General features: G+C 35.9%; 1 protein-coding gene across 1 annotated transcript; it reads left to right on the forward strand.

Annotated features, from left to right (window-relative positions):
• The first annotated feature begins 9,804 nt into the window (after positions 1 to 9,804).
• Positions 9,805 to 27,355, forward strand: LOC104214750 (plant UBX domain-containing protein 11). Its single transcript, XM_009764462.2, has 10 exons — positions 9,805 to 9,917; positions 15,818 to 15,917; positions 17,328 to 17,380; positions 17,485 to 17,566; positions 19,111 to 19,176; positions 19,254 to 19,321; positions 23,627 to 23,833; positions 23,910 to 24,405; positions 24,569 to 24,829; positions 26,922 to 27,355. The coding sequence occupies exons 2-10, from the start codon at positions 15,818 to 15,820 to the stop codon at positions 27,143 to 27,145; spliced, it is 1,557 nt and encodes a 518-aa protein (XP_009762764.1). The 5' UTR covers positions 9,805 to 9,917; the 3' UTR covers positions 27,146 to 27,355.
• The last annotated feature ends 245 nt before the right edge of the window (positions 27,356 to 27,600 follow it).

The following is a 27,600-nucleotide window of genomic DNA, read 5'->3' on the forward strand; positions in this document are numbered from 1 at the left end:
CAACATATTCATTTCCCCTAGCTAAGATTGCTTTTTAATTCTAGCATGCGGTTTGCACAAATTGCGTTTTGATCTAATGATAGAAATATTTTTCTTATTAAATGCACTACTATTATCATTGGGGTTGATAGCCAAGTATTCAGGAATAACCAAATCATCTTTTATTGGATGCTCTTCTTCGTTTCTGACACGAAGCAAGAAGACACTGAATACCGGATATGTTCTTATTTTATATTTATTGTCAGTTGAATCTTTTTCATTTGTGGCCAGAAGTATAACTTTGGAAGCTAGCTTTTACAGTCTCTGCCTTTATCGATTTTGGAACTACTGGTAGTACTTGACAGAAATCACCTCCCAAACCATTAATTTTCATCAAACGGTTCATTAATATCCCATATATCTCTAGAACTCCGGGCAATTGTTTTGATTATTTGACACTTAGCCATAAGTGCTTCATCCCGTACTATCAATTTTACTTTCCTTATAAATTTAGCATCATTGCTCTACTTTGATATATTTGTGATGGTTATTTAATTTATTTGAAGAGGTATATCAAATCTAAAGTGGGTGGCATCACAATAAATTTTTTGTTGGTACACCACTTGCTATTATTGCTAACATTATCATGCCTCTTGATATGATATTTGCAAGTAATGCATGACATATAAATATTATTTTAATTCCATTGGAGGCATCTACAAAGAATAATCCCGCAATACCAGAGTCGACTCTTTATAATATTGTCTTGAAGTCTTGTTCTTGTTTAGGATTTAGCTTTGATTGTACTTTCTCAGACACTTGCATAGCATTTTGATTCTTAGTAATATACTAACCTTTTTACTTTGTGTTCTAATTTTTTAAATCTCTAACGCTCTTTTTATGAAATAAATTTGTGTATCCCAATATTTTTTTAAAACTTGAATAAGAATTTTACTCATATGATGAATTTAAAAAATAATTGAATCGGATTCTCTTGCTAAATAATTAATTAAATGATTTAATTATTTGATTTTAAAATAAAAAATAATTTATTCTATGTTGATTCAAATCTTAATATTAGTTCATCTCTTGTTTTAATATTTAATCTTAATTATAATTTATCCATCATAAATTTTATTTTGAAAAAGTAAAAGATTGATATCACATTTCACTTTAGATCTTTATATTTGTAGAATCATTAGTAGTATTGACTCTTACCAACTATATTTTTCTCTTTCTCACACATTTATATTCTTAAATTTTCTTAGGTATTGTTTAATAATTGGGTATTTTTCAGTATTACTTGAAAAAATGATAAAAAAAATTATTTAAGTAGGAAAACGGTTCAAATATAATATAAAAATATATTATCGTGGGGATATTTTTTTCTCAATTTCAACTCTTTATGCAGTTCATTTAATATTGTTTTTATTTTTTCTTGGTATTGGACATTATGTAGTGGTAATGTATTGCCAACACGGAGGATTCTAATGAAATTGATATTATTAAACCTTCCTACATATTTTTAATTAGAATTTGGTAGACAAAATTTTATTAATTTTAAAATTTTTAATATTAAACATTAGCATAGAAGATATTGTAGTCCAAAAAATAGGTTATTGCAGTTATGTCCTTTCCCTATGAGTTCTTTCATTTAATCTTTTAAAGCTATTTTGGTCTATTAATATTATATTAGTGGTTTTGGCTCTTACCAACCTTTTTCTTTATTTTCTCACACATTATATTCTTAAAAAATTTCTTAGTTGTTCATTAATAATTTGGTATATTTTTATATACTACATGAAAAAATAATAATTAAAAAAATATTATTTGAGTAGGAAAGCATTTCAAATATAACATAATAATATATTATCGTGTGGATTGTTTTCTCAATTTCAACGCTTTATGCAATTCGTTTAGCATTTCTTTTACTTTTTCTTGGTGTTGAATATTATAGAGTGGTAATGTATTACCAATATTGAGGATTCTTATGAAATTAATTTTATAATATAATATAATATAATTAATTATATTATATTATATTATATTATATTATATTATTTTGGTGATTTGAGTACACGAATAAGTCCGAACCATATCTTTCTATCTACTAACTTTCTACCCTACTACCTTCATATCTTTCTATCTAGGATCATGTACTAGGTAAGCTGAAGATGCGTCGTGCCCTACCTAATCATTTCTTCCCAATACATCTTCGGCCTACCTCTACCATTCCTTAGACCTACAATAGCCAACCTCTATATCTCACCACTAGGTCATCTATATATCTTCACATGCCGAACCATCTCAGTCTCTCTTTCGTAGTATTGTCAAGTGTCAACCACGAAAGCCACTCCCACCTTATTTTTGAATTTATATCATTTTTTCAAAACAAATTCTCATGGATACAAGATACATTGCTTACCAAGTGACTGGCATATACATGAATATTTACAGATTTGATTGGATAATTTGATTTCTTGTTTAAAATGAGTGTGGACAAGAGGGGTTGCTTTAATGGTAAGCAAGCTCCACTTCCAACCAAGAGGTTGTGAGTTCGAGTCTCCCCAAAAGTAAGGTGGGAAGTTCTTAGAGGAAGGATGCCGAGTTTCTATTTGGAAACACCCTCTCTAGAGCTGTCAAAACGGGCTAGCCCAGCCCAAGCCTCGTGAGCTTTTAAATTTGGTGGGCTAGGGCGGGCTGGCCCTCCATCTATATGGGCCTTAAAATGGCCAGCCCAGCCCAACCCTAAGAGGGCCGCAGGCTAGGGCGGGCCGGCCCTTCAACTTTTTTAGAAAAACATATTTCTATATTTTTTTGTGACATAATCTTTTGATCATATGAATGACTCTGTTTATTTAGAGTGTACAAGAATCTTGATATTTGATAAGGAATCTCGTAATTGAAATGCAAATTCTCTATATCTCTAGCTCTTCTTTTTTTAATGTTACATGAATATTTTTTTAATACTTTTCTTACACTTTCCTTAGATTCAGGTAGTACTTCGATACGATTATATGTTAAGGTTTTTTAATTTAGGTATAACATTATTTGTTGATTTCATCATTATAGTCCATAAAATTTTTAAAATTCATGAACTTTGCTAGTGTTTATCAATTTTCTTTGGGTATTAAAACTTGACCTTTTTCTATACTGAAGAGCAATTTAATAATTAATAATATATTAAAGTAACCAAACTGATCATTGACCACTTAAAGTAATATTTCTTTTGAAAAAAATTACTATTGACCACGTAAAACTTTCCTAGTTCGTTGTTAATTAAGTAAAAGAAAAACTAATCTTGTCATACTACATGCATATCAAAAACATAAATTCTAGTTGATATGGAAGGATAAATGAGAATTCTAAGGGTGGGAAATGTGGATTATAATTAATATTTTTTTAGTTTTTACTTTTTTAAATATTTAAATATGAATTTAATTAATTTTTGGCCCACGGGCCAGTCCAGACCCAGCCTCGGTCAAGCCTCAAGGGCCAGCGAGCTGACTTGGGCCGGGCTTATAAGCCTTAATTTTAAATGGGCTAAAACAATCCAAACCAGGCCTACCCAAGTAGCGGGCTGGGTTGGGCTGGCCTCATGGGCCAAACCCATTTTGACGGCTCGAAGCCTCTCTAGCCCAGAGTAAGGGTAAGGTGTGCGTATACACTACCCTCCCAGACCCCGCTAAGTGAGATTATACTGGATTGTTGTTGTTGTTTAAAATGATTTTTTAAAAATTCAATGTCAAACCAAACTAAAGGATAAATGTTATAAAATAAAGACTGTAAAGTAAAGACAAGTATAGAGAGAAACTGATATATTATTCGAATTCAAACTGATGTACATAATGAACTGAAATCTCTTCTATTTATAGAAGAAAGGAAGCTGCTGTGTAAGCTGCTACTATACCAGATATGGATAATCTTCTACTGAGAGCAATGTTTATCCATAACGGAGTACTGAAAGGATAAGCTTATTATACCCGATATGTATAATCTTCTACCGGGGGTAATGTTTATCCATAACTGGGTACTGAAAGGATAAGCTTATTATACCTGGTATGGATAATCTTCTACCGGGGGTAATGTTTATCCATAACTGGGTACTGAAAGGATAAACTTATTATATATGGTATGGATAATCTTCTACCGGGGGTAATATTTATCCATAACCGGGTACCGAAGTGATAAGCTTCTTCAGGAAGCTTATTTCCAATAGAGTACTAAATAGATAAACATATTTACGGGGAGTCCCATATGGATAAGCTTCTTCAAGAAGCTTATTTAAACAGAGTACTAAATGAACATCCATAATATAATATATTTATAACACTCCCCCTTGGATGTTCATTAAAAGATAATGTGCCTCATTAAAACCTTACTAGAAAAAACCACGTGGGAAAAAATCTCAGTGAAAGAAAAAGAGTACACATATTTAGTAAGACGCATTGCTAGGTGCCTCATTAAAAACCTTATAAGGAAAACTCCATGGGAAAAAGCCTTAGTAAGGGAAAAAGAGTGCATCGCGTATTTTACTCCCCCTGATGAAAACCCCGTTTCAAATATTTGAGTCTCCACATTCCAATCTTGTATATCATCTTCTCAAAAGTTGAAGTTGGCAAAGATTTAGTGAATAAATCTGCTGGATTATCACTTGAACGGATTTGTTGCACATCAATGTCACCACTTTTCTGAAGATCGTGTGTGTAGAATAATTTTGGTGAAATGTGCTTCGTTCTATCTCCTTTTATAAATCCTCCCTTCAATTGGGCTATGCATGCAGCATTGTCTTCGTATAAAATTGTGGGTCTTTTCTCACATTCCAAACCACATTTTTCTCGATTAAAATGAATTATTGATCTCAACCATACGCATTCCCTACTTGCTTCATGAATATCTATTATCTCAGCGTGATTTGAAGAAGTAGCAACAATAGATTGCTTTGTGGAGTGCCATGATATGATAGTACCTCCATATGTAAATACGTAGCCGGTTTGAGATCGAGTTTTATGGGGATCAGATAAATAACCTGCATCTGCATAACCAACAAGGTCTGCACTATCTTTGTTAGCATAAAACAAACCCATATCAAGAGTTCCCTTTAAATATCGCAATATATGCTTAATCCCGTTCCAATGTCTCCGTGTAGGAGAAGAACTATATCTTGCTAGTAAATTAACAGAAAATGCTATGTCAGGCCTTGTAGCATTAGCAAGATACATTAGTGCACCAATTGCACTGAGATAGGGTACTTCGGGACCAAGGAGTTCCTCGTCCTCTTCTGGAGGTCGGAACAAATCCTTATTCACTTCAAGTGATCGAACAACCATTGGTGTACTCAATGGGTGCGCTTTGTCCATGTAAAAGCGTTTTAAGACCCTTTCTGTATAGGCAGATTGATGGATAAAGATCTCGTCTGCTAAATGTTCAATTTGCAGACCAAGACAAAGTTTTGTCTTTCCAAGATCTTTCATCTCAAATTCTTTCTTAAGATATTCAATTGCCTTTTGGAGCTCTTCTGGAGTTCCAACAAGATTTATGTCATCAACATAAACAACAAGTATAACAAATTCTGATGCCATTTTCTTTATAAAAATACATGGACAAATAACATCATTTATGTAACCTTCTTTCAGCAAATATTCACTAAGGCGATTATACCACATGCGCCCAGATTGCTTTAAACCGTACAAAGATCTTTGTAATCTGATTGAATACATTTCCTGAGATTTTGCTTCAGGCATTTTAAATCCTTCAGGGATTTTCATATAAATTTCATTATCAAGTGAACCGTACAGATAAGTTGTAACTACATCCATTAGATGTATTTCAAGCTTTTCATGTAGTGCTAAACTGATGAGATATCGAAATGTTATGACATCCCTAACAGGTGAATATGTTTCATCAAAATCGACTCCAGGTCGTTGTGAGAATCCTTGTGCAACAAGGCGAGCTTTGTATCTTTCAACTTCATTTTTATCATTCCTTTTTCGCACAAAAACCCATTTATGACCAACTGGTTTTATACCAGCAGGTGTTTGGACTACTGGTCCAAAGACCTCTCTTTTAGCAAGTGACTTCAATTCCGATTGAATTGCCTCTTGCCATTTTGGCCAATCAGATCTTTGTCGACATTCTTCGACAGATCGAGGTTCAAGATCCTCACTATCTTGCATAATATTAAGTGCAACATTATATGCAAAAATATTATCCACCACTATTTCAGATCGATTTAAATTAATCCCATCACCGATCGAACTTATTAAAAGTTCCTCACTCACATGAGCTTCGGGTTCATTGATTTCTTCGGGAATCTCAGAACTAATCAGATTTTGGGTCTCTTCAGGAGATCCCTTCATAGTATCATTTTGATCATTTGTCGATTTTCTTTTTCGAGGATTTCGATCCTTAGAACCCAAAGGCCTACCACGCTTCAGGCGTGCTTTAGGTTCGCTATCTCTCATGCTAGTAGATGGTCCTACTGGGACATCAATTCGGATAGGCACATTCTCTGCTGGGATATGTGACTTAGTTATCCTTTTCAAATCAGTAAATGCGTCTGGCATTTGATTTGCTATATTCTGTAAATGGATGATCTTCTGGACCTCCTGATTACATATAGGGGTACGGGGATCAAAGTGAGATAATGATGAAATTTTCCACACAATTTCTCTTTTGATTTCCTTTTTCTCTCCCCCTAATTGTGGAAAATTTGTTTCATCAAACCGACAATCTGCAAATCGAGCAGTAAATAAATCTCCTGTCAATGGTTCAAGATAGCGAATAATAGAGGGTGATTCAAACCCAACATATATTCCTATCCTTCTTTGTGGTCCCATCTTACTACGTTGTGGTGATGCTACTGGCACATATACAACATATCTGAAAATTCGTAGATGGGCAATATTTGGTTCATGACCAAAACTAATTGTGACGGAGAATATTTATTATAATGTGTCGGTCTGAGACGGATAAGTGATGTTGCATGTAAGATAGTATGGCCCCAAGCAGTAGTGGACTATTTTGTTTTCATAAGTAGTGGTCTTGCTAGTCAATTGCAGGCGTTTAATAAATGACTTTGCAAGGCCATTTTGAGTATGAACATAAGCTACAGGATGTTCAACTTTTATCCCAACGGATATACAATAATCATCAAAAGCTTGAGATGAGAATTCTCCAGCATTATCAAGGCGAATAGCCTTTATAGGATAATCTGGGAATTGTGCCCTTAATCGAATTATTTGGGCTAATAGCTTTGCAAACGCCAGGTTGCAAGATGATAGTAGGCACACATGAGACCATCTTGAAGATGCATCTATTAGGACCATAAAATATCTAAACAACCCACTTGGTGGGTGAATAGGTCCACATATATCCCCATGTATACGCTCTAAAAAGGCAGGGGATTCAATACCAACCTTCATTGGTGATGGTCTAGTGATCATTTTTCCTTGATAACAAGCATCACAAGAAAATTCGTCATTTGTAAGAATCTTCAAGTTCTTTAATGGATGCCCACTCGAATTTTCAGTAATTCGTCTCATCATTATTGATCCGGGATGGCCCAAACGGCCATGCCAAAGCACAAAAGTATTTGAATCCGTAAACTTCTGGTTTACGATAGAGTGTGCTTCAATTGTACTAATTTTTGAATAGTATAAGCCAGAAGATAAAGTTGGTAACTTTTCTACAATGCATTTCTGGCCAGAAATATTCTTTGTAATACAAAGATATTCCCTGTTCATTTCATCTATTGTCTCAACATGATACCCATTTCGGCGGATATCTATAAAACTCAACAAGTTTCTTCGGGACTTGGAGGAGAACAATGCATTGTCTATAATAAGTTTTGTTCCCTTAGATAGAAATATTATGGCTCTTCCGGAGACTTCAATCAAACTTATATGACCAGAAATTGTTGAAACATTTGCTTTTTCCTTATGCAAATAAGAAAAGTATTTCTGATCGTTGAATATGACATGAGTTGTTCCACTATCAATAACACAAATATCTTCATGATTTGTCTTTGATCCAAACATAATTTGAGGGTTATCCATATTCTTCAAAATAACATAAATAAAATATATTATAGTAAACATCATTATCAAAGCATAACTTTTATTTATGTACAACAATTACATAACCATACTATCTATTACAAACAACAAAAATTAAAATATTTACATTTCTACAGATTCACTACCGATTACATGACTTGTTTCTCCTTCTGGGAGTGCAAAGTAATCAGCTACATCCAAATGCATGAAGTCTAAATTATCTTCAGAAATAAAATTTGCTTCAGCATTTTTCTCTGTCTTCTTCAGGGAGGCTTGATAAAGCTCAACCAGGTGCTTTGGCGTACGACAAGTACGTGACCAGTGCCCTTTTCCTCCACATCTATAGCATGCATTTTCTGCATTTGGCGCTTGCACCGCTTCATGCTTTTGTTCCTTCCTTTTCCACTGCTGGTGGTGAGGAGGCTTCTTTGGTGCATTATTATTACCATGATTGGGGTTTCTTCCCCGACCACGGCCATGACCACGACTGGGGCCACGACCTCTTCCACGTTTAGCTTGGTGGAAGTTCGTCTCATTCACTTCAGGGAATGGACAAGAACCAATAGGTCGGCTTTCATGATTTTTCATTAATAGCCCATTATGTTGCTCTGCTATAAGAAGATGTGAGATAAGTTCAGAATACTTTTTAAATCCCATCTCTCGATATTGCTGCTGCAGGAGCATATTCGAGGCATGAAAAGTGGTGAAAGTTTTCTCCAACATATCATGATCAGTAATATTATCACCACATAATTTTAATTGGGAAATAATTCTGAACATAGCAGAATTATACTCACTGATAGATTTAAAATCTTGTAGCCTTAGATGAGTCCAATCATAACGTGCCTGTGGAAGAACGACCATCTTCAGGTGGTCATATCTATCTTTCAAATTATTCCACAGTATGACTGGATCTTTAATAGTGAGATATTCCATTTTCAGGCCCTCATCAAGGTGATGGCGTATGAATATCATTGCTTTGGCACGGTCTTGGTTTGATGCCTGATTTTTATCCTTGATGGTGTCTGCCAGACCCATCGCATCAAGATGAATTTCAGCATCAAGCACCCAAGACATGTAGCTTTTGCCCGATATATCCAGGGCTACAAATTCAAGTTTAGAAAGATTTGACATTATTTAGGAAAAGAAAGTTCTTACCTCTAATACTTTCAAAGTATTTGCTCGAGATGTCAGAGTCTCGTGCTGATAACGTGTTATAAAATAAAGACTGTAAAGTAAAGACAAGTATAGAGAGAAACTGTTATATTATTCGAATTCAAACTGATGTACATAATGAACTGAAATCTCTTCTATTTATAGAAGAAAGGAAGCTGTTGTGTAAGCTGCTACTATACCAGATATGGATAATCTTCTACTGAGAGCAATGTTTATCCATAACGGAGTACTGAAAGGATAAACTTATTATACCCGATATGGATAATCTTTTACTGGGGTAATGTTTATCCATAACTGGGTACTGAAAGGATAAACTTATTATACCCGGTATGGATAATCTTCTATCGGGGTAATGTTTATCCATAACTGGGTACTGAAAGGATAAACTTATTATACCCGATATGGATAATCTTTTACCGGGGTAATATTTATCCATAACCGGGTACCGAAAATAGAGTACTAAATAGATAAACATATTTACGGGAGTCCCACCCATATGAATAAACGTTTCCAAGAAGCTCATTTATAAAGGATAGTAAATGAACATTCATAATATAATATATTTATAACAATAAATTCGTATTTACGGGGTTTCCTTGTGTTATAACACCCCTGCCACAAAGAATATTCACATTAAATTACGACCCGAATTCCCATTGATTTTGTTTCGACGAAGCTAACGTTTTTCTCCGGCGAAGTCAAGTTGTGAGTTTACCTTTTCTTTCTCTCATCCCTTCCCGAATTTCCTTTTTGCCCTCTCTCAGGATACAAAAACCCTCAATCCGTTTTATCAAGTTGAATTTAGTTTTTCTTTCAGTTTTTTTTTTTTCTGTCATGTTGTTTGATGGACCGGTGGAAATTGAAATCATCTAGCACGATCGGAGGGAACGATTTTGGCACCTGAGGCCAGATGATGATTACTCAATTATCTTAAATTTCAAATAGTTATGACATATAAGTAGTAGTAGAAGAGAATATTAAACGTCAATTGGACGGGATGAAACATTACATCAAAGTATAAAACGGATTAGTCAAATGTATTTGCATTGTTGAAACTCATGAAAGTTGTGTTAATAATGTTATTTGTCAAGTAGTGTCTAACACTTTTGAAAATCCTAAATAGAAAAGTGGTATATAAATTGGCACATTGGTAATAATGTTTTTTTGCTACATCTGATTGATATGTTAACAAAGATATCTTAGAATGAAGCAAAATATACATGTCTTCTTTTGATCCAATTGTATATTCCAAATTTTGCTCCAATTAATTTGGAAGCTTAAGTTAGTTGGAATTCAACAAGTTAAGGGTTAGTATATGTGTGCAGTTTGGAAACTTAGTTTGATTTTATCTATAGCTTACCATAGTAGGGTAATGCCTTGTACAAATCAGTGTATCTGTCCATTGCTTTTATCATCAATTAAGTATTTCCACGTCCTTGGCTCATCAACAAGAATGAAGCCCGCACTTGGAGGGGCGTATTGAAGACATAATTAAATAAATAAAACTGTGCTCTTTCTAACGGCTTAATCTTTTAGTTGAGATGGTCACACACTTCAATAGGATCACTGTGCCTTCTTTTGAATGTGAATCTAGTAACATTGAAATTCCTGCATAAGACCGGAGGCCCATCATATAAACCATAACAACCGAGAGTTCGAGCCACAATTCCTGTCTCTCCATTCTATTATTAGGGGCATATACGCCATAAATGTCACAACAATTTTTTTTTGCTCCATTAGATAATGAAATAGATAAAGAGATATAGCCTTTTAGTATTACCTCGACTGTCATACCCATCTATCCCATATAAAACACGCCTTTTTTAAAATCCATCCGCTTCCAAAGAAATAAAATAAGACCATCTGTTAGCCAAAAGCTGGCCTGCCATTTTCGGATCCCATTGTTGAATTTGCCTCTCGAAGAAACAAAATGTCGGCAATGCCAATGTTATGGCAAGAAGGATGTTGATGGGACTTTCCTGCCTTTCTTGCGACTCACGCTGCCTTCATAATTGATGTGAAATTTCAGATTTTACTCAATTTTCCTTTGTTCTTATTTAGAATAAGAAGAATGTGAATTTTTATTTTTCCTTGATAAGCAATGAGAAGATTTTATAAATGGTAAACTTGCTGTAATAAAGTGCTACAAGGAATAATTACAGATTGTGCAATTCCTCTATCATATCTAGTACTAAATATACATCATATACAAGGGGGAGTTGCACCAAAACCTAACAAAGAAATAGATCTATGTATAAGTAAGTATATTCTTTCTTTTGTCTTAAAAAATTATGTTGTTTCTTTCAAGCCAAAGAGTCCATCAGGTGAGTTGAGGTATATTGTTTCAAGTTTTCTGATTTCTCTTGTATTGTCCCTCTTTTTTCCACCCAGACCCCACTTGTGGGATTTCATTGGGCGGTTGTTGTTGTTGTTGTTGTAGTCCCTCTTTTTTCCAGCATAACAGAAGATTTGCGATGGAGTTTGGCATTGTCCAACTCATGTCAAGAATTGCAAAAAAATGCTCCGACATTGACTTGTGATCTGTAATGCAAACTGAGGTGGTGGATATCTTCAGAATGCTCTTCATACAAAGGACATCTATAAGAAAGTTGAATTCCCCTTTTCTGTAGATTTGATTGGGTGAGGCATGCCTCCCTAGGCACCAACCAAGAGAAGCAAAGCTACTTTTTTGGGTGGGGGGGAGGGGGCTTTGTCAAAGCGAATCTTCTTCCATGGGCAGAAGCTTATGTTGTTGGTAGACTCCAACAGTTTGTTGCTTGACTGCACTAAGAGGAGGCCCTTAAGATGTCTTTCCATTTGATATCAGCATGCTTATATAGGTCCAAAACCAAATTGCTCAAACGTTGAGATAAGAGACTTATCCTTTCTACTTCCCAGTTACTAATAGTCCTCCTCAGAAATAGATTCCAACCTTGTGGAGAGGAAAATTCAGCAACTGAGCCATCATGAAGTGAAGCTAGGCAGAAAATATCTGGAAAGAGAAGAGGTCTTTTAGAGGGTATGACCCAACCATGCATCCTTCCAAAGTCTGATTTTTCTTCTATTAGCAAGTAGAAGACCGTGTGTGCCGTAAAATTATCCCAATACTTACTATGAAACCTTTGAGATATTAGTGTGCCAAGGACCTTCAAGAGTGAATGTTTTCACCAATATTCTCCTCCTGAGTGCATTGATGCATTCTTCTCCAGGCCGAATCTCCAGTGCCATTTCATTAAGAGACTTTTATTGTGTCTCTTAAGATTCTTAATATCAAGACCACCATGCTCTTATCTTTGGTAACAACTTTCCAATTTAAAGGGCAAAAATAATTGGATTGTTTGTTACATAATCACGTCGTGGTTGTGAAAGTTTATTTTCAATAAAAGGCATTGGAGTGATATCCTAAATCTCTCCCATTTGAAGACTATGGGTATTGCTTTCACAGGTGAAGGAAGACAGACGGAGAGGGTGAGAAATTCTGGAGTGCTTGATGTCCATATGAGCTGAATTAGAAATCTGAAGGTGGTGTTTAAATTTACTGGCAACTGGTAAGAGATGAAACCAGAACAAGAAAGAGAGACTCACTTGAGAAGTGGGATTAAAAAAGGGGGTTGACTGAGGACTTGAATGGAGCTAAATGTATTCATAATGAAATGAACAAAGATTATTCAAGGCGGAGAAGTGTTTGAGGGGGGAAGTGGGTTACTGTAGGTTGATGGGTTAAGTCAGAGTGAGGAGACAATGAGGGAGTTTTTAAGGTTCAGTTTGGTTACAGGGACTAAGTCCAAAAGAAAGAGATTTGGAGAGGGATTTTTTGGTTAAGTGGGAATATGGGTTTAAGGCTTATGGATTTGTGGGCTTGAGCAAAATGGTTAGGTCCAAAGGAATGAGGTGAAATACGGGCACCGCCTAATCTGATTGACTCCGGCTTGAAACTGTTTAATTTGAAAATTCAACCTCTGCCATGTGAGAAGGGATGTGTTACATGTTTAAGGCGGTGTAGAAAAAACTATTCCATCATCAATATCTAAAGGACCACATTTTGGACCCTATAAAACATTGTTTCTTCATTTGGTTGATGATGGAGGATCAACAAAGGTAGTATGAAGGGGGGTCCTATTTCTCTTCCGTCAACATTGAACTTTACAAAGTTTTGAGGATTAGTAGGGGATTTCTAACTTGGATTTTGGCCCATTTGAGGACACTTTTGTCAACTGTGAGCTGGTCAATCACCGTCAACCTACTAAACTTTTTCGATCGTTGAAAAAACCTTCGACAGATATGTTCAGGAACGTTAATAAGTTTAACCCATGTATTGACGATCTTACGGTTTTCCCTAAGAGACCAAGGTCAGATTACTACCATCGTAGCCCTACTCAATGTCCACCTTTGCACCAGTCCAAACTTAAAATATGGGAAACACCATCCATAGAAAGACATTCCAGGAGAAAGCAATTGTTGAAATTTCTTCAACATTGGCATAAACCTACCACTTTCTGAAGGCCCATGAGAGAATGTCCATTAAAGAGGGAGCTTTAATGGCAGAAAAGTACCCGATTTCTTTTTCTTTTTTCTTTTTTTTGTTTTGTTTCGATAATCAAGAAGTCCTTGAGGGCCAGTGATGCACAATTCGAAACTTGTTGGATAAAGTGTTCTCCTCTATCCTTCTCCATTTAAATACAAGTTTTTGTACGCAGTAGGGTTTTAATCCGTGACGTGTGCTTAACCGCACATCACCCGCTACACTCTTACCACTAGGCCAAAGCTTGGGGCTACCCACAAGACATCTTTTAAGGAAAAATTGTCTTGAATGAGTAGAATCATCATTAGTAGAGATTCAAAACCATCAGAATCAGATATTTTTGGAAGAACAAGGTTGGTGGTCCAGCAGGGATCTTGGTAGTATTTGTGAAACTCTTTGGTGCTGGCTTGTGGATTAAATTGGTAGAACCTTCAGAAAACCTCCATAACTTATTAGCAAAGTCTGACCTGCCAACATTGGTGGAGAATATAATGGTTGTTCTTCTTCTAAAATTTGAGGACTTAACAACTCTCATGTTTCACCCAAATCTGTTGAAATTCTGAAAACCTGAGATATCTAAGAAGTTTTCCCTGGTTGTATACTTATTGATGACCGTTCTATATTTCTCGGAGGCCAGAAGAAAGACTTGATAGACCCATAGAAGAGTGGTCTTTTCCTTTCCATATCTCTCGAGGCCAAAAGAAAAAATTGATGAAGATATTGCTAACAAAACTAGGTTTGCTTTCAATCTATTCACCAAATATTAGATTCTAATGACCTTTCGTTGATCTCAAAAGATTTGTTACCATCGATGAAGATTTCCTGTTCATGGGTAGTTTGAAGGAGATCGTCAAAAAGCTGATCATCGGCAAATTAGGAGGAAGGAGAGAAGTGTGAGGGGAGAAAAGAAGAGGAAGAAAAGGAAAAAGTTCTCGAAGAGTTAAGAGAGAGGGAGGATAATTTTCTTTGGGGTGAGCACAAATATCTATGTTCCATAGTAATAGTGAAGTTTTCCTTCTGTAATAGAATGTTGCCCAAGGATCATAGCCGTTCACCTACAAGCGAAGCAGAAATTTAAAAGAAAAAAAATATACGTATAACTTCCCTTTCTAGAAATATCAAAGTGACCCAAACTTGGGATAGATGATAGAGGGAGTCGATTCTTCTCAACGAAACATTTGAGGAGAAATACGCTTCTAAAACCCACTAAACCATATCAATAGGAACCAAAGGAGAAAAGTACATTCAATAGTTTGGATACTCAATTTTAACCCGCTGATTTTGGTATTGTTATGGGCTTTAGGCCGAAGTTCAATCGTACAGTGAGGTCGAAGCAAAGGTCAATGTAATATTTTAATTCAGAAGTCTTCATTTTGCACTCATTTTGTTTAAGACTAATCGATGCTATCGCTAAAACACTCTGTCAGACATTGTATAGGGCTAGCAACTCACTTTTGTTATTTTTGTATATCTACTTCTTGTAAGTAGCTCCTTGTACTCTTGCATCTTCTTGATGCCTTTTAATACAACAATTTATTTCATAAAAAAAAAAAAAAAAAAGACTGTCAGATTTTTTTCCTGTTTGAATATTTCTCAAGTCAGCAATAGTGGTGTTTCTACTTGAGGAGATTCCCCCCTTCCCCCCCTCCCCCCAAAAAAAAAAAAAGCCTCATTCGCCTATCTTGTGGAGAATCAGAGATAAAGTGCTTGTTAATGGGGATACCAATTATTGGTAAGCCAAACTTGAGTAGATTACTGCTGCATCATAAGGAAACAAAGTCCTTTACCATGTTAGAGTCTCTTGCTTTTCTTCACTAATGTTAGAATCTCAAAAAATTAGAATTTACAAATATAGTTTTGAAGTCATTCATAGATCTCTAAGATCTACTTTTTGCACAGGCCTGTGTTTGTCTTGTGTACTTTTGTTTGAATTATGGATGATTCTATGAGTATTTCTTTGTCTTTGCTTATTTCTTTTTTGTTACTTTCTTTTCTGTAGAATCTTAATCTTTCTTTGTCACCCTGAAGCTGGATCATATCATCATGAAGGAATAATGAAGTTTATATTTTCCTCTTATAATAGATGGAGCGACCTTTATCTTCACTTGTGTTCAATGGTTCTATTATAGAAGCCATCGCTGAAGCCAAGCAGCAGAAGAAGCTTTTTCTGGTTTATGTTTCAGGTAAATAGTTTCCATTTCTCTGCAATTTATTTATGCTATAGTTTCCATTAGTGTCCTAAAAGAACCTGATGTTAGAGAGATTTGGGTGATGTTGCACCAAGGTTGAAGACATAGAATGACAGCAGGTTCCCTAGTAGCTCGGCTGGACTCTAGGGTAACATGGTAGTGGTTAGACTCAAGATAATTGTTATTGACTGACCCGGGGAAACATATTCTCCCACTCAACTGAAAATGGAAGCGTTTGATTGCAACTTAATCTGTTTGTCCTGAACAATATCTTTTTTTTGGATGAAGTAATGTGTTTCATTAAAAAAATGCATCAAGAAGATGCAAAGTTACAAGAGGCATAGTTACAAAAGAACAAAATCAAGAGCATTGTTTGCCCCAAAATAATATCTCAATCTTGAACAAGAGTGCTTATAAATCCAAAAGTGTCCCGTACTATTTAGTGGGGACAATTTTGTCCAGAAAAAAAGTGTCCACTGCCATTTAGTGGGGACAATTTTGTCCTGCAAAAAAATGTTGAGCAAGCATTTAGCTGTGAGTGAGTGCTTTGGATTTGAGGTGCCATCACAACATCTTCCTGAACAATATCTAATACTATATATTCCATGTTGGTAGAAGGATAGAAGAAGTGCAGATGGGATAGGCTGCTTTAGTTACCCTTTACTTGCTTAATTTTGAATTTTTTTTATTATGCAATATGCAGTTTTACATAATTCACCCATTGCTTAAACAATTAATGCAATGGAATACCAATTGTTAACAAAGTACACATGATGAAAAATGAGTAGTAAGTTGTTGGAGGTTGTATATTCAATCAAGTTTAATCCTCTTTGAATAAAATTGCTTACTGTAGGAGAAAATGTTAAAATCATTTTTGATAATTTACTATTCCACAATTTCCCAAGGACATTGCATTACCTAGCGACATTGTTGAGGATAACAAAATAGTCTAATTGGCGGGTCCATTTTCTGACTTCGTGAATTAGGGTGAATTGTTAAATTTTTTTCATACAGATGCTATATGGAGCTGTTTACAAGAATAATTAGCTGATTTTACAAGAATCATCATAAGAATTTAATAACTAATGTCGACAATATGGTGGCAGTACCAATGACTGAGCCCAACAGGACTCTTACTATATGTAATAGTATTAGTTAATGAATGAAAAGTTCCTATTACAACCAAAAAAAAAAAACTAATTTTGCTTTTCCTGTTTTTGTGTTATCTTCAGCATATATTCTTGCAAAATATATTTGTCATTCTTACTTTATCCTTTTACTTTATTCTTTTCTTAGTTCTTTAGTGAGAGGGATTGGGTATATGAGAAATGACTTTGATGCTTATGAAATGCAAAAATCATTATACTTGTCATCCTGATTGTATTTTTTAAATTTGTGTCCTAGGTGGCAATATGGAATCAAACCAATTGGACGCATCAACTTGGCCGGACCCAAGAGTAGATTTATCCTTACGCTGTCGCTTCCTAGAATGTTATTAGATTTGATACTTTTGGCCCTTGGATAGTGAGTTCACTTTCTCGTCCTTCTTGTAATTGCTCAGGTTGCTGATTCTATATCAAAATACTGCATTTTGTTGCACATCCTAGAAGAAAGTACTGATGCCAAAAACTTCTCAGCACTGTGTATCCTTTACCCTGTAGCTAGCTTCTTCCTCCCTTCTTAAACCTTGACATACTTGCTATTCTTCTTTTTATTTCTCTTTTTTTCTACACATCCCTCTCTTTGTCGGTGCAGGGAGTTCTCTTTTCTTTGGCTATTAATTGCACGTAATCTGAGAGGGTGGGGATATTTTTCTTCTAGGAGTACCATGGAGCTCACGCTGGATAACATAAACAAGGAATTCTAGGACCTGGTTTTATTGAGGTTTTCTAGCTGAAATTGTGTAAATGGCGTTAGTTAAAGAAGCTTCGAGCAGAGTCATGATGTCACACTTCAGTTTGCTTTACTTGTTCTGTACATAGTTCCACTTGGTAATAACATCTTTAATTACCCCAAAAAAGACTTGATAGGATCTCTCTAGGAATAGAAAAGGGACATACTTTTGATCTTGATCTGTAAATGCTTTTGACTGCATCTTCTTGGTGCAATGTTAATGATATAATTACTCATTCTTAAAGAAAAAAGAATCAATTGATGCAAGAAGATTGAAAGGGGTAACGATGAATTGTATTCTAAAGAATTTTGATTACACTTTCTCCCTTGTGCTAACTTGGGAGGGTGTTTTGCATGAGGCCTGGTAGATAAAGTTTCAGGTGCATAAATGTAGTAGTTATTTCTATAATTGGGCACAATGGACTTATTTCTTCACCTTATTTTTGTATGCATATTCAAATGCATATCCCGTTTTGAATGATTTGTTGGGTCCGGGTACTAGTTTATCTTCTTTAAATATGGACTTGTACTATTCGAACTTGGAAGGGGCAAAGACAGTGGGAGAACAAACAACAACAACAACATACCTAGTATATTCCCACAAGTGGGGGTCTGGGGAGGGTATTGTGTACGCAAACCTTATCCTTACCTTGTGCAGGTAAAGATGCTGTTTCCGATAGACCCTTGACTCAGGTAAGCACAATATCAACACTAAAGAAATGTAATATAAAAAATGAACAAGTCATGGAGAGGAAACAACAACAATAGCGGGATATTAACAAACCAAAATAAAAACAATATCAGGTAATAGTATGAATCCAAGAATAGGCCACAACTAGAGTAATATTAAAGGTACCGGTATGTAAGGGAAATACGCTTTACTGCCTACTAACCTTCTACCCTAAGCTTCGACTTCTACAACCTCCTATTAAGGGTCATGCTGTAAGCTGAAAATCGTCATATCATGCCTAATCACCTCTCCTCAATACACAGTGGGAGAAGTAGAAAAGAAATGTTATGCATAGTTTCCAGAGTACAAGTACTTCAACACGTGTTTACCCTTTATATTTATTAGCAATGTTCCTCTCGTAATACATGGAAAACCTGCTTTAGTATGAAAATTGAGGAGTTCAGTATTGACAACGGTCTACCATGGGAATCTTGTCAAAACCATTTAAAACTTTGTGAATTCTTTCTTGCTTGAGAGTCTTAAAATTGGGCAAATCTTGCTGTCAATGTCATGCTGTTGCTATGCACTTTTCACGTAGATATATCCTTACATTGATCTTCATAGATCCACAGAAGGCCGCCCCTTGTATTACAGCTATTGGATACAATGGTGTTCAACTTTGGCAACATGGTATGGTTAGCTGTTTGAGATGTAACTGACTTGTTGTGTCTCTTTCTGGTTTCTTAATTCTGTATCTAATTTTTCAGAGGGTTTTGTTTCTGCTGATAATCTTGCATCTAGTCTTGAGAAGGCGTGGTTAAGTCTTCATGTTCAGGTATTTATGATGTCATGGTCTTTATTGCCATGGAATTTTGTTCTGGTGCTGGAGATATTATCTGAATTTCTTGATTTTGTTCCCAATAGTCGTGATGGATGGTTTTACTAGGAGACTACTAGCTTTACAGTTTACACTGAGCAAAATGGAGGGGATTACTTGTTTTGAGCCATTCTTTTAAGACTTTTTAGACAACTAGATTCTGCATTGTGAGTGTGAGTAATTGCTAGAATTGTGACTTGTGTTGAATCGGTAGAAAATTACATGTTAATCCATAAAAAAAAATATTCCCCTTTAAGTGGGATACACAGAATTATTCTTGTGCCCCATCCAGAGGGGGGAGTCTACACTCTACTAGCTCTAAATCTTCAATGAAATCTGATAGTTCTATTATTTTCTGAATATTCTTATGTTTTTGCTTCTTTTCATTATATGTCTAGTGACAATAAAGTCTCCATAAAATACTGAGGATCCCCCACCCTAACAACAGCCACCTCATCCTGGATCGACTCAAAACTATGGTTTCTTTCTTCCCGGATTCACTTAGTCGAAATCTTTTTTTGAGTCAACCTACTTGTTTGAGATGTTGAGGAACTTTATTGGAATAACTGGAAGAGGAGGATATAATGTTGGGTTGTAGTCAGAATATTTGAGGGAAATGTGGTGACAGTGTTTGTAGATTTGAATTTCGGGTGGTTGGAGTTTTAGAGAGAAAGCAGACCTTCTCTCTAACCCATGTTATCACACGCACTATTCATCTCCAAATGTCCACACATTTTCAGCAACAAACTAGTTGGACAAAGTGATGCATTGTATCACAAATGAAGAATCTTGTTTTTGTTAACATTGTTTTCTTTTGTAGGCAGAGTTATTCCCATTACGTCAATGGATTATTAGTTTCATAATGAAGGAAAAACGAGAATGAATTATAGCTAAATTTCATTTCCATTTACATATTCAAAAAAAGAAAACATTTTCATTTAAAAGTGAAGCATTGCAAAACATCACTTTTGTGAGTGGTTACAAGATGAGACGTGCGCTTTGGATGGTATACGTGGTAGGCGGAAAATTATCTTTAGCAAGAAGTGTTCTTTCTGTGGATGGTTCTTTAGAAGAAGGAAAGGGAAGGAGAAGAAAAACATAGAGGCTATATCTGTGTTAGGAGACCTCTCCATGTAAACATCAGTGTTTTCTTTGACTTGTTATTTTTTAGTCTAGTTTGCAATGACTTTTATATTACTTCTGTCTTTCTATTTCTTTTGATGTGCTTCTTTTGTTTTCTTTTTGTTTGCCTCTAGTCTTTCTTCTTTTTCTTCTGGTGTGCACATTCTCTTGTTTTGCTACTTCAGCTTGTGGACTTCTCTTTGCTACTCTGTTGTATTCTCTTTTGTTTTAAACAAATCTTTCCTCTACTTTCTGGTAAGCTTTTTGCTTTTTTCTATTTATTTAATAATTATTTTATCTTAATGCATATCTTTAGATTCATGCTACTCAACTTCTTTATTTATAAAGTATCATGCCCCTTGACTTCTTAAATTATATAAACAACGGAGAAGGGCCAAAAATGCCCTTATACTATTGAAAATAGAGCATATTTGTCCTCCGTTTGAGTTCTGGCCCAAAATGGACCTTGCCGTTACCCAACTAGCTCATATATGCCCGTTCGAGTTAGCAGACCTCAATATCCATGTTTAAAATAATAATGCTTAAAATGAGCTCCACATTCGAACCACTCCCCCCAACCACACACACGTCTAATATCAAATTCTTCTCCTCAATTGACAAAAGTCCTCCTCACTTCCTTATCTTCATAGTTCAAACGTAAATAGTGGGAATAGCATATAACATAGTTGAAACTTGCGAAAAACCCTACGTAAAAGACCAGCCAAATCGAGAACCATTAGAAGATGGGTCTATCACTGTATTAACCTCTACGTAAAACCTCAAACCCAGAAAAATAAAAGTTTCTTATTATCCATAAATGGAGCAAAAGTTAGTCTTTGTTAAACATAAAGATTTACCAATGTTTTTCATTAAAAAAAGTAGCAAAATTGGGATGAAAATGTGGAAAAGGGAAAGTGGGAAATTGCTTATGGCTAAGATAAGATCGGGCATGTTGCCATCGCGAACAATAACTTGGAGCCCCAGGTGACAGCATCTTCGTTGCTCACAACGTCCTATACCTTGGCGGGTCGGAACTTCTCTACCCAAGGGATATCTAGCTGCATGATAAGTCGAAGAGACCATTTCTGAACTCGATTAGTGACTTCGAAGGTTCAAAGCTCAATTTCCGAAGAGAGAGAAACACCACATGGACGCTTCAGACATTGAAAATGGAATTTCGCACAATGATTTCAAGATGAAGAAGCAAGAAGAGATTTTATTAATGGAAGAGAAGAATCTAAATATTAGACCTATGTGGGAAGGGGGTTGGGGGGTTTCCAATGTGGAGCTCAATTTAAGCAAAAAAATAATTTTTAAACATGGATATTGCCCCTGGAGGTCTGTTAACTTAGAAGGGCATATATGAGCTAGTTGGGTTGCAACAAGGTCATTTTTGGGCCAAAACTCAAACAGAGGGCAAATATGCTCTAGTTCCAATAGTATAAGAGCATTTTGGTCCTTATCTGTATAAACAATGATGATGAAAATAGAAATGACAAAAAAAAGTGAAAATGCAGATTTAATGAGAAAAAGCTTTCTGCTCTCTTTTAAACCTGCCTTTCTATCTTGATTTTGCAAAACCTGTTAGTTTTTTGGTTCTTTTTTTATTAACCTTTTTGATTAAGCAAAAATCACTTGAAGAACTTGAATGAGGATATAGAGTTGCTAAAGAAAAGAATAAAATTAACGTATAGAGGCAGGCCCCCCCCCCCCCCCTTTTCTTTTTAATAGAGACAGACCCATTATCCATCAAGTGTCTCTTTGTGTATTATAATATAGTTTTGTTTCATAAAACCAAAAAGGGTTTTTTTGGTGTGAAATTTGAAACCAAAAAGGAAGGTATGTGTGACAAGTCCAAACCTCAGGGGGAGTTTGTGCTACTTTCCCTCATCATTTTTGTGTCTTCGTTATGTTGTATTGTATACTGTTCAAATTTTGTGCAATATATGTGAATTACCGGAAAGAAAAGAAGTTTTGTATCATCTGACAAGAGAGGGTAGCTTAAGTGGAAAGCCACCTCCGCCTCCACCTTCAACCTTTAGGTTGTGGGTTTGAGTCACCGAGGGAGCAAATTTTGTGCATGATATTTAGAATAGGCAGTTCGGCTAAGTGGCAACCAGGAATTCAAGAATCAAGAGTTAATTTATTTCTACAAATTTGGTTGCTCTTTGGTTCTTCACGATGCTTCGCTACAAGAGCTTCAATTATCATCCATGTGCTGCATGTATAGCCTTATAGCTGTGGCTAAATCAAGTCATTTCCGTGATTCAAAATCTACAAAGTCATCCTCTCAAGGGTATTGCTTACAGCTTTCTGTAATTCAGCTACAAAGCTATCTAAAATCAGCCTCTAAATTGCTATTCTTATCCCTGCTAAACCAAAAATAATTAAACCCTCAATTTGTTTATCCTTGTCTCCTTTGCTGCTGTAATTGGTTTGACAAGTCAGTTCAACCAATGTTGTTAGGGAAAATGCCATATTTACCCATGTACTTCACGAAAAGGTCTACATTTACCCTCCGTTTGAAGTTTGGCTCACTAGTGCCCCTGTCGTTAAACTTTTGGCACACATTTGCCCTGTGGTTTGTGAGAGAGTTTTCTTTTCCTCCGTTAGTGAAAAAGTGTGAAAGTAAACTTTTCACGAACCACAGGGGCAAATGTGTGCCAAAAGTTTAACGGCAGGGGCACCAGTGAGCCAAACTTATAACGTAGGGTAATGTCGACCTTTTCACAAAGTACAAGGGTAATTATGACCTTTTCCCCTTGTTGATAAGGTGAATACTCTTGCCTATGTTTCTCTCTGCCATTTTTTCCCCTACTCTGCCCTGTAATCTGAAGGAAAAATGCGAAGGTTGGATGTTGTTTCGCTAGCTGTTCACTTTTACATTTCATTACTTCATAAACCGTGTTTAGCATAACATACTCAATTGGAGGCTGAAATAATTAGTTCAGATTTGGGTTTAAGCTCATGGGGTTGCTGTTTAGCATGTTAGGAAGCACTGAATTTCCTTCATGATAGAGGTCTACAGTGTTACCCGCTTCATGATTTTGGGATGCTCCACTTAGTTTATTATGTTGGTCCTTGAAATAGGTGCAATCTGACCTTGGTCCTTTTGTATCAAATTTTTATTATTAACTGCAGGAGACAACAGCTACTTTCTTGACTGCTGCACTTGCTTCAAAGAAAGAGCTTGTACCTGGAGCTTCTTCTGTAACCTCTGAAGTAGGGAGTTCTTCAAATGCTCAAGTTTCATCAGCTCAGGCAGAGACACAGATACAATCTTCAATGGCTACATCGTCTAACAACAATCAGATAGTAGAGGAAGAGGACCGTGGACGTGCTGCTACAGTAAATCCCATTTACTGGCTTTCAGACCTTTATTCACTATTGTCCTGCATAATTTTTTAATTTAACTACTTTGCAGGAGATAGATTCCTTGGTGATTGACATGGCTTCTCATGGATCAGCTGATGCTTTTGAATCCAGAGTTGGCGAGTTCAATGAGTCTACCGGTGCGATCACAATAGCAGAAAAGCCACTTGATCTTGTGGGGGTAGATTCAACCAAGACTATAGGTGCATATTCAATGTCAAAAGAGAATCCTGATTTGCATGATCAACTCATGTATCCTAATGAGGAAGCTCCCGGAGAGATCGCCAAGAAGGCAAGGAAAGGTCCTGAGATAAAAATAGTTGAAGGTGCAGCTGCTGAGAAAGCTGATTTTTCAGATGCCTCGTCAAATAGATCTCACGATGTTTATTTAAACATTAGATTACCTAGCGGTTCAAGTTTACAAGTGAAGTTCCTTGTCATGGATACCTTAAGAATGGTCAAGGACTATGTTGATAAAAACCAAACAAGCAGCTTTGGTTCTTACGATCTAGCAGTTCCTTATCCCCGCAAGGTTTTTGGTGATGGAGGTAATAGAATATTCGTATTTTCTGTCTCATTTGATCCTTATAGTTCTTTTTGGAGCTTTACAGCTATTAATACCATTTACTTGATTGCCTGATACTTTAGAGAGTATGCATTAAATTGCTGTTATACCTGAAAGACATCTTTTTTTCCTAAAACATGGAACAGATTTAGATAGAACATTGTCAGATTTGGGTTTACACAATAGACAAGCACTTATAATCGTTCGTCATAACAAAGTGAACGTTACACCATTGCATGGTCAAAGCAGTTCTGCTGAGAGTAACCATTCAGCAATTGGATTCAATGAAGGCTATTTTTCTATGATCAGAAGGCTCTTTTCGTATGTGAATCCTTTATCTTATCTTGGTGGAAGTTCCAACACATCAGACACTGCTCAGGGTTCTCAAAATAGCATATGGCAATATGGTAATTTCCGCTCCTTTCTTTTTGACCTCTGTGAGAACTTTTGTTTTGAGATGGTAACATTTGAATATATTAAAAACGCTACATTAATAACCATATTTACAAGAGAGCAAAAATAGAAGACAAACTGTCCAGTAATCCCCGCAAGAGACTAGAATTTCTATGATTGAGACAGTATCTTCTGTGTAAACCTGTTCACACTAAAACAAAAAAGCCTATACAATTCAGTTTGATCTTCTGTACTGCATTGCTGCTGTTTTCATGTTGTCCACCAGATACAGGTTGGGCCGAATCTCCATCTATCTCTTTCCCTTGCTCCAACTCCTGCTTCATCCCAGCTAAAGAGTACTTCAGTAATCTTACTAGTCATTGTCCAAGATATGCCTCTGAGATAAATAAAAATCTTCCGGTTGACATGGTCATAAGTCTTCTCTATGCCCAATTTACAAAGAATTCCTGACTTCTTCTGGTTGATTCTAGAATCCACACAATTAAAGCAACATCCATTATTTGTCTTCTTTTGGTGAAAGCCATCTGTTGAGAGTCCACCAATTTATCTATCACCCTTTTGAGTCTTTCTGTTAGAACTTTTGAGAACAATTTGTAAGCACTGCCTATTAAGCTTATAGGCCCAAAATCTCTCAACTCTTTAGCTCCTGTCTTCTTAGGAATCGGAGCTATGTAAGGTGGAACTTTTCTCAGAAATTCCCTGCGAGTGAAAATTATAGAAAGCTTCCATAATGTCCTGCTTCAACACATCCTAACATTTGATAAAATATCCCATCCTGTAACCATCAGGACCGGGGGCTTTGTCCAAGGCACACATCTTCAGGCAGCCAAAAACCTCCTGTTATCAGAGTTGCCTTTGTAAACATTCCTTCTCTTCTTCAATTATAACTAGACAGTTGACAAAGCTACTAGCAGGTCTCCATTCTTCTTTCTCTATGTATAATCTTTGCTAAAAGTTAATAATCTCATTCTTGATTCTTCCTGGCTCCACAACTATTTTTTCCTGGATCACTAACTGGTCAGTGTTGTTGCTTCTTTTATGTGCATTAGCTACTTTAGGAAAGAAGCTAGTATTTCTATCACCTTCCTAAGCCAATGAGCTCTGGATCTTTGTCTCCATGCAGTTTCTTCATTTTTAATGTGTTACTCTTAAGAAGAGAAACCTTCTTTCCTGATCCATCCTCTTCAGGACACCTTGTCCTGTAAAGAGTTCAACTTTTGTGTTGCTTGAATATTCTTATAAGACGCACATTAACAGACACTTTACCCAGCATCTTTGCTATACAACACCACCTACACTTCAGTTATTGACGTGTTAGGGGCCGACGATATGAATCCTTCCTCACCATTTTTCTCCATTTAAATTCATCTTAGGTCAACATTTATGCGAAATAAAAATAGGGAAAAAGGCCAAATTTACCCCTCTACTTTTTGATATCGTCTACATTTAACCTTAATTGTACTATTCGGCTAAATTTACCCCTCCTAGAAGTTCTCTTTATTTTCTCTTAATATTGTGTGAAAGCAATTTTTCGTGATTTTGTGCCCGACTTTTGACTCTCCGGTGTGGTTGTTTCTCCATGTTCTAAATAAAGTAACAAGCTTGTTATTGAGCTTTTCGAGATCCACTCTCAGCTATCTGGAACTGAGTTTTGGGATTTTGTTATTTCAATGCTATTAAAAATGTTCTTTGTAAATGGATAAGATAGGGCAGAACTAGGTAGGAGGAAGGGGGTTCAACTGAATCCCTTATGTTGTAAATTACATTGTGCAAATAAGGTAAAAAGAATTTTTTAGGCTACATATGAATTGTTGAATTTTCTTTACACGGGAGAATTCTAGTGAAGTTGTAAAGGAGATTAAAAAATTGCTTTAGGTCACATGTTCAAATGTAAGGTGTGACATTCTCCTTATCAAAAAAAAAAAAAAGGTGTGACATTCTATTTTCTTAAAACCCCTTGTATAGATTTTTGGCTTCGACATTGGATAATATGTTTATATATTCATGCGTTGAATGCCTTTGTGCCATGTTAATTTGGTTTTGCTAATCTGAGATAATTTAGTACTGTCTCCTCATGACATGCAGGTCCAAACCCCACACCTCAGAATAATCAGACATTGGCACGTAAACCATACCAAACTCCTATAACTTCCACAAGTAATAACAGAAGTACGAAGCCAGCTTCATCTCGCTTTGGAAGCAACATCCACACTCTGAAACATGATGAAGACGAGAATCAGTTTGGTGACAAAAACACATTCTGGAATGGTAACTCTACTCAGTTTGGTGGTGATGACAACAGTAAATAAATTTCCTTAAGATTTCTTTGCACTTTCTTGTACATTGATGGGTCTACAAATAGCATAGTGGGTACAATTCAGTATATTCTTCCTGTTAATGCTTGCATTAAGTTTTGAATTGAAGCCTTTTCCGTTTATCTTTACAATGATTGGCTTATAATAAATTGCGGTTGCCACAATAAACCTGAATTGAGGTTAATTCGAAAGGCGAGTTTAGTATCTCTGCTGAAGCTTTTTACAGTTGGTGAAAACTGTTGCAGGAAAGCTATATGATGTTTCGATCACTACTAATCATTACTATTCAACTAGATTTGGTACTTGTTCTTGTAGTAGGTAGATTTATTGTTCTTCTAATACAACTCTTACATGAAATTTCCCTCCAAAGTTAAGCTTGTCCTTCCCCTTATTAGTCCAATAGGAAAAGGGAAATGTTAGAGAAGATAGGTGGTAGGCTATGGTTATAG

This window comes from Nicotiana sylvestris, chromosome 1 (assembly GCF_000393655.2).
Source record: "Nicotiana sylvestris chromosome 1, ASM39365v2, whole genome shotgun sequence".
In the NCBI taxonomy this organism is placed as follows: Eukaryota; Viridiplantae; Streptophyta; class Magnoliopsida; order Solanales; family Solanaceae; genus Nicotiana; species Nicotiana sylvestris.

What these genes read in the sequence shown, in the direction of transcription:
- LOC104214750 (XM_009764462.2), top strand. Translation starts at nt 15,818, where the DNA reads ATGGAGCGACCTTTATCTTCACTTGTGTTCAATGGTTCTATTATAGAA. An exon ending in CAACTTGGCCGGACCCAAGA is followed by an intron (nt 17,381 to 17,484) that starts GTAGATTTATCC and finishes GTAATTGCTCAG; the next exon opens with GTTGCTGATTCTATATCAAA. An exon ending in CAAAAACTTCTCAGCACTGT is followed by an intron (nt 17,567 to 19,110) that starts GTATCCTTTACC and finishes TGATCTTCATAG; the next exon opens with ATCCACAGAAGGCCGCCCCT.